The sequence below is a fragment of the Hyla sarda genome, chromosome 1 (genome assembly GCF_029499605.1).
Source record: "Hyla sarda isolate aHylSar1 chromosome 1, aHylSar1.hap1, whole genome shotgun sequence".
Classification (NCBI taxonomy): domain Eukaryota; kingdom Metazoa; phylum Chordata; class Amphibia; order Anura; family Hylidae; genus Hyla; species Hyla sarda.
Genome location: NC_079189.1, coordinates 400,354,186 through 400,362,071, shown reverse-complemented (window position 1 = coordinate 400,362,071; position 7,886 = coordinate 400,354,186). Strand labels below are relative to the sequence as shown.

At 39.3% G+C, this 7,886-nt stretch overlaps 1 gene segment (V, D, J or C); it reads left to right on the top strand.

Moving 5' to 3' along the window:
* The first annotated feature begins 6,831 nt into the window (after positions 1-6,831).
* Positions 6,832-7,485, top strand: LOC130366729 (T cell receptor alpha variable 4-like). The segment is given in 2 exon segments: positions 6,832-6,962; positions 7,136-7,485. Coding segments are annotated over 2 exon segments (411 nt in total).
* Positions 7,486-7,886: the final 401 nt, after the last annotated feature.

The following is a 7,886-nucleotide window of genomic DNA, read 5'->3' as shown; positions in this document are numbered from 1 at the left end:
ATGGAAACTATACCCCTTAAGAAAAGTAACAAGGGGTATAGTGAGCCTTAACATCCCACAGGTTTTTGATGAATTTTCATTAAAGTTGGACGTGAAAATAAAAAAAAAAGAAATTTTCCCTAAAATGCTGCTGTTACCCCAAATGTTTCATTTTCACAAGGGGTAATAGGAACAAAGTCTCCCAAAATTTGTAACCTCATTTCTTCTGAGTATGGAAATACCCCATATGTGGATGCAAAGTGCTCTGCGGGCGCACTACAGGGCTCAGAGGAGGAGCGCCATTGGGCTTTTGGATAGAGAATTAGGCTGGAATTGAAGGCCATGTGCGTTTGCAAAGCCCCCATGATGCCAGGACAGTGGATCCCCCCCCACATGTGACCCCATTTTGAAAACTAAACCCCTCACGGAATGTAACAAGGAGTGCAGTGAGCATTTACACCCCACAGGTGTCTGACAGATTTTTTGAACAGTCGTCCGTAAAAATGAAATTTTTTTTTTCCTTTGCACAACCCACTGTTCCAAAGATCTGTCAAACACCAATGGGGTGTAAATGCTCCCTGCACCCCTTATTAAATTCTGTGAGGAAGGTAGGTTCCAAAATGGGGTCACATGTGGGGTGTCCACTGTTATGGAACCACAGGGGGGGGGGGGGGGGGCTTTGTAAACGCACATGGCCCCTGACTTCCATTCCAACCAAATTCTCTCTCCAAAAGCCCAATGGCACTCCTTCTCTTCTAAGCATTGTAGTTCGCTCGCAGAGCACTGTATATCCACATATGAGGTATTTCCATACTCAGAAGAAATGGGGTTACACATTCTTGTGGGCATTTTCTCCTATTACCCCTTGTAAATTTTAAAAATTTGGGGTAACACCAGCATTATATTGAAAACATGAATTTTTTTATTTTTACTTCCCACTTTAATGAAAGTTCGTCAATTACCTGTGGGGTGTTAAGGCTCACTTTACCCCTTGTTATGGTCCTTGAGGGGTGTAGTTTCCAAAATAGTGTGCCATATGTTTTTTTTTTTTTACTGTTCTGGCATCATGGGGGCTCCCTAAATGCGACTTGCTCCCCAAAAACCATTTCAGCAAAATTCGCTCTTCAAAAGTCCAATGTCGCTCCTTCACTTCTGAGCCCTCTACTGCACCCGCAGAGCACTTTACATCCACATATGAAGTATTTCCTTACTCGAGAAAAATGAGGTTACACATTTTGGGGGGTATTTTCTCCTATTACTCCTTGTGAAAATGAAAAGTTTGGGGTAACATCTGCATTTTAGTGTTAAAAATCTAATTTTTCATTTTCTTGGCAATCACCTATGGGTTATAAAGATTCAATTTACCCCTTGTTACGTTCCATGAGAGGTGTAGTTTCCAAAATAGTGTGTCATGTGTTTTTTTTTTTTTTTTTACTGTTCTGGCATAATGAGGGCTTCCTAAATGCCCCCAAAAACCATTTCAGCAAAATTCCCTCTCCAAAATCCCATTGTCGCTCCTTTTTTTCTGGGCCCTCTAGTGCACCCACAGAGCACTTTATATCCACATATGAGGTATTTCCTTACTCCAGAAAAAAGGAATTACAAGTTTTGGGGGGGGGGGGGGGGGCTTTTAACTTTTTACTCTTTGTAAAAATGAAAAAAAATGGGGCTACAATAACATGTTAGTGTAAAAAATTGAGATTTTGATTTTTCTCCTCCATTTTGCTGCTATTCCTGTGAAACACCTAAAGAGTAAACAAACTTTTTGAATGTCATTTTGAATACTTTGAGGGGTTCAGCTTTCATAATGGGGTCCATTAAAGGGGATTTCTAACATAAAGACCCTCAAATTCACTGCAAAACTTAACTGGTCCCTGAAAAAGTCTGATTTTGAAATTTTTGTGAAAAATTGTAAAATTGCTGCTATACTTTGAAGCCCTCTAATGTCTTCAAAATGTAAAAACATGTCAACTTTATGATGCCAACATAAAGTTGACATATTTGATATGTGAATCAATATATAATGTATTTGACATGTCCCTTTTCCTTACAAGCAGAGAGCTTCAAAGTTAGAAAAATGCTAAATTTTCACATTTTTCATGAAATTTGGGAATTTTTCACCAAGAAATTATGCAAATATTGACGAAAATTTACCACTAACATAAAGTAGAATATGTCGCGAAAAAAAAATCTCGGAATCAAATTTATAAGTAAAAGCATCCCAGATTATTAATGCATTAAAGTGATATAGGTCAAATTTGAAAAAAATGCTCCCGTCCTTAATAGGCTCCGTCCGCAAGGGGTTAATGGCTTACAAAAATAGGTCAAACAATATTACATGGTGGGCTTTCAAACCTGCTTTTTTAATGTCTGTTCAGACAGTGCGGTCACGTATGAATAAGCACAGGTGCAACATAAAAAATGCATACAAGTTCCATAGTGTGTCCCGTCATTTACACCTTAAACATAATAATAATATTGATAATTTGAGACTTACCATTCTTGAAACCATTTCAGAAAATGTTCATAATCGTGTACAAAGAATGAACAATAGGGAAGCCTTTTGGTTATTTTCTCTCTCTACTTTGTTTCCTGATGGTTTAAATGAAACCGTTGAGAATGCCGGTTAATTATTTTTTATATAATTTTTTTAATTATTTTCCGCTGTATAATATCATTCTAATAAATTTTTCCTTATTTAATTAATGATTGTGTACTATTTTTTATATTATAATTTTTTTGCTGCATAATATCATTCAAATTATTTTCCTTATATATTTATATTATCTATATTTTAATTATTGTGTATTTTATTTTCATTTTCTGTATATGCAATCATCACTCCACATAATATATGTACCATATTTATCGGCGTATAACACGCACTTTTTAGGCTAAAATTTTTAGCCTAAAGTCTACCTGCATGTTATACGCCGATAAGCCGCTGCAGTTCAATGATTTAAAGCGGGCGCTTTGAACTGCAGCGGCTTTGCAGGTGCAGAGACCTCCAGCGCTGCCGGCTTCTCTCCCCCTGGCTATCGGCGCCGCTGCCCGTTCTCTCCCCTTGACTATCGGTGCCAGTGCCCCATTGCCGGCGCCGATAGCCAGGGGGAGAGAAGCGGCGCCGACAGCCAGGGAGAGAGAAGGAGCAGCGGCACCCATTGCCGGCGCCGCTGCCCCGTTGCCTCCCCCCATCCCCGCTTGCATAATTACCTGTTGCCAGGGTCGGGTCCGCGCTGCTTCAGGCCTCCGGTGTGCGTCCCCTGCGTCGTTGCCATGCGCTGCACGGCGCGGCGCAAAGACGTCACTCGTCATTGCCCCGTGCAGTGCATAGCAACGACGCATGGGACGCACACCGGAGGCCTGAAGCAGCGCGGACCCGACCCCGGCAACAGGTAATTATGCAACAGGGGATGGGGGGAGGCAGCGGTGCCGGCAATGGGTGCCGCTGCCCCTTCTCTCCCCCTGGCTGTTGGCGCCGCTTCTCTCCCCCTGGCTATCGGCGTCGGCAATGGGGCGCCGGCACCGATAGTCAGGGAGAGAACGGGCAGCGGTGCCGATAGCCAGCGGGAGAGAAGCGGCGGCAGCAGGGCTCTAGACCCCAGGAAAGGCAGAGGCAGAGAAGCCGGCAGCGACGGCCTCTCTCCCGCTGCCTTTCCTGGGGGTGTATCGGGGTATACACACACACACACGCACCCTCATATTACCATGGATATTTGGGTAAAAAACTTTTTTTACCCAAATATCCTTGGTAAAATGAGGGTGCGTGTTATAGGCCGGTGCGGGATATACCCCGATAAATACGGTATTTATTTTAATATTATATATTATATTTTTTTATATTCATTTTTATAATATTTTTTATATTCTTTCATAGATTGGTAATATATATATATATATATATATATATATATATATATATATATATGTATATATATATATCTATATATATAGTCTTTATCCTATTCATTTTTTCTATGATGTGTGTTTTTTTTTTCCTTTCGGTATTTGCCGATCTATATGTGTGTATATATACGCAATTTTTTCTTATTACATTTATGTTACATATATTCTTTTGTTGCTATATGTATGTATACATTGTGTACTTTTCCTTACTTGTATGCTTTTTTTGTATATATATATATATATATATATATATATACATATATATATGTATATATTCTTTGATCTGATGTTTTTAAACTATGTAAAGGGTTAATCTTTTTCCCTGTAAGGGGTTAATGATTCTCCCTATATAACAGTCACACCTTACCTACCTGAACATGCCTGATGAAGTGGAACTTCCACGAAACGCATTGCATTGTGGGAATAAAGAATCCTTACTTTTATCCTGGTCTCAGCGCTGCCATTACTCTGCTGGTATTTGGAGGAAATCTGGTTTTATCGATATTGTTTGGCGCGGAGCAGATGCAAAGACCCTCCTCATTTCATCTACATGCTCATATCCATGGTTGTACTTGGACAGAAGTGCAACCGCATCTGGTAAGTGCAATTCACACTGTTGCATTTGTCTCGCTAACCCTAAGATCTTACACTACGGAGCGCATCCCCATGTCTTTTTTACATTTGTACTTAACCCCTTAAGAACAGACCCATTTTTTACCTCAATAACCAGGCTATTTTTTTTTTTAATTTGATAAGAATCTCTTTAAATGGTAATAACGTTAGAACACTTTTTCTGAGCAGAGCCATTCTGAGAGTTTTTTCTTGACATATTGTACTTTATATAAGTGGTGCATTTTTGTTGACACAAGCAGCATTTTTTGTGAAAAACTTCAAAAAATTGAAAAAAAAATGGAAAATTTCTGGCGTTTTTATTTTTTATGGTGTACACTGTGCGGTAAAAGTGATGTTATATTTATTCTGTGGGTCAGTACAATTATGGCGATACCCATTTTATATAGCTTTCTATGTTCGTTTTCCTTTTCTGAGCAAAATAATTTTTCTGCCATTCATTTTCCAACAGCCGTAACTGTTTCATTTTTCATCTGACGCCATTCAGTAAGGGCTTATTTTTTAGCGTAATGAGCTGTAATTTTTAATGGTATAATTTTTGCGATATGTGCTACCTTTTGATCTTTTTATTCTGCTATTTGTACCAAAATTGGCGAATTTTGCGTTTTTTTTTAATGTTTTTTTTTTTACGGTGTTCACTGTGCAGGATAATTTACATTGTTATTTTATAGTACACATGTTTACGGACGTGGCAATACCTATTTTGTATATGACTTGTGTTTTTGATCTTTTTTGGTGATAATACAGGGCTTTTATTGGGAAAGGGGCATTTTTTTATATTTTATTTTTTACACTTCATACTTTTATTGAAGAACTTTTAATTACATTTTTTACACTTTTTACAGGTTATACTATGCTGCAATACATTTGTACTGCAGCACAGTATGACCTGATGAGCTGCACACTGTACAGCCTGTGCGATCCAGCCTTTGGCTGGATCACACAGGCTTCCGTAGCAGGCAGACAGGAGGTCATGATCTGACCTCCCGCTGCCATAGCAACCAACAGTGACCTGCGATCGTATCGCGGCGCCGCCGTTGGTGAACAGGGGAGAGCGCTCCCCCTGTCAACACCATAGATGCCGTGATCAGGATTGATCACAGCATCTAGGGGGTTAATGCTGCCGGGATCGGTGCAATCGCATCTCCAGCAGCTGCGGTGTGACTCTGGCTGTGATTAACAGCCGGGTCCCGTCGCTGATCTCCTGTGCTGCCTGCGACAGTGCTGGAGATCGCTAGGACGTATGCATATGTCCAAATGCGCCAATATGTCGGATGCTTGGACGTATGCCTGCGTCCTATAGCGGGAAGGAGTTAAAGGTTGTGTACATACATAAAGCCCCAAATGTTGAAAAATAAAAATTATAGGGGTCAGAAGGTGACATATATAAGTGCACTATATATATATATATATATATATATATATATATATATATATATATATATATAAACAAAGAATAAGTTGGCCAGCACTATTGATTCCAAACTATCATATGGACCTGGCTTACAGGTGCAGGCTGCTGGGCTAAATATACAGCAACAGGAGAATACAGCAGCACACTGCCAGCACAAAGATACAGATAAAACATGAATATATAGATACAACATGAGAAGCTGTTCAGCTATGGTGCAGTAATGAAATAGTGAGATACTTAGCTTGCGATTTGGCTGCCAAATAGCTTGAACCGTCCCACCACGGTAAGGTGATCTCATTGGGACAGACCCTACACTATGAATATGCCTCTGTGTGAACAGATCAACAGGCATTGCAAGATCTGGAACATCCAAATCACCTTATATACATCTGATAGAGGTGGATGGGGTGCAAGAACCAACATGGAGGTAGCCACTCCCCCATATGTGTAATACAAACGAAGAATAAGTTGGCCAGCACAATTGATTCCAAACTATCATACGGACCTGGCTTACAGGTGCAGGCTGCTGGGCTAAATATACAACAACAGGAGAATACAGCAGCACACTGCTAGCACAAAGAGACAAATAAAACATGAGTATATAGATACAACATGAGAAGCGGTTCAGCTATGGTGCAGTAATGAAATAGTGAGATACTTAGCTTGACACACAGTGGCTTTATCAAAGGCAAGAGGGCAAATGGTTAATTGCCCTTGATGAAGCCACTATGTGTGATGAAAAGTCGGGAGAAAAAAAGGTGTAAAATAGCTGTGTAATATTGTGTTGGTAATACAGTTTCCATATGCAATGTAGACAACTGTGTATTACATAGATGAGAAGGAGCTCTGAATTCTGTATCTCATACCACATCATAGGGGAGGAGGAGGTGCGGTGTGTGTTATATATTTCATCTCACGCTTTACAGTCTCTCACACACCTGATTATATATCTTGTAGTATTCACAATACAACATGATGTGGACTAATGGTGGATCAATGATTCCAAGTCTATTACTATTTCTTTTCATTACAGGTAAGTCAAATATTATTAAAAAAAAAATAATAATAATCCAAAACATTTGTACATAATTTAATGAAAGAAACCAAATATTATGTTTTACATAAAACCTAATAGATTTAGCACAATATTTGTTAATTTATGTATTTAGGATAATCCTGATCACTTGCTTATTCATTTGTTTCCAGATGTGCGGTGTGATTCTCAGGTGTCACAGGAGTCTGATCTTCAGATTACAGAAAACCAAGATATCACCCTGAACTGTTCTCACAAAATATCAACCTATGACCTTCTGATCTGGTACAAGCAAATCCCTGGACACGGCCTAAAGATCTGTTCTCATGGTGTGACCACAGTTACACACCAGGATCCCAGATACTCAATGACTATAGACAGAAAATCTCTCACTACACAGCTTCATATAAAGAATGTGAAGGGGGAAGACACAGCCGTGTATTACTGTGCAGTGAGTGACACAGTGACAGTGACAGACTGCAGATTTGTACAAGAACCACCCACCAAGCACAGATACAAATGAGTACTGAGGAAATACTTTTACTTAAACTGCACTTCTAACCCATTACTATGCACTATAGTGTGTACAAATGCCATACTTCTCAACTTTTCAGAAGGGACATGTGAGGAAAAATGGCATACAAAGTAAAGTAAATTTTTTTTTTTTTTTTTTTTTTAGGATATGTTACCAACTTACATGCACCCTTAATAAATATAGACCGAAATCGGACCTCCCTCCAGACTTGACCTTCATTATACAGAAATCAAAACAGACACCTTAAGAAATGTAGGCCCTCTTTTATTCATACCCTAGAACAAACCTCCTTATGAGGATACCAGACCGGACCAATCCTATTAGGCAAAATTCAGCCTAGCCCAAGTTTTTACTTTTTTTTTTTTTTTTTAAAGTAAATTTTATTAAGG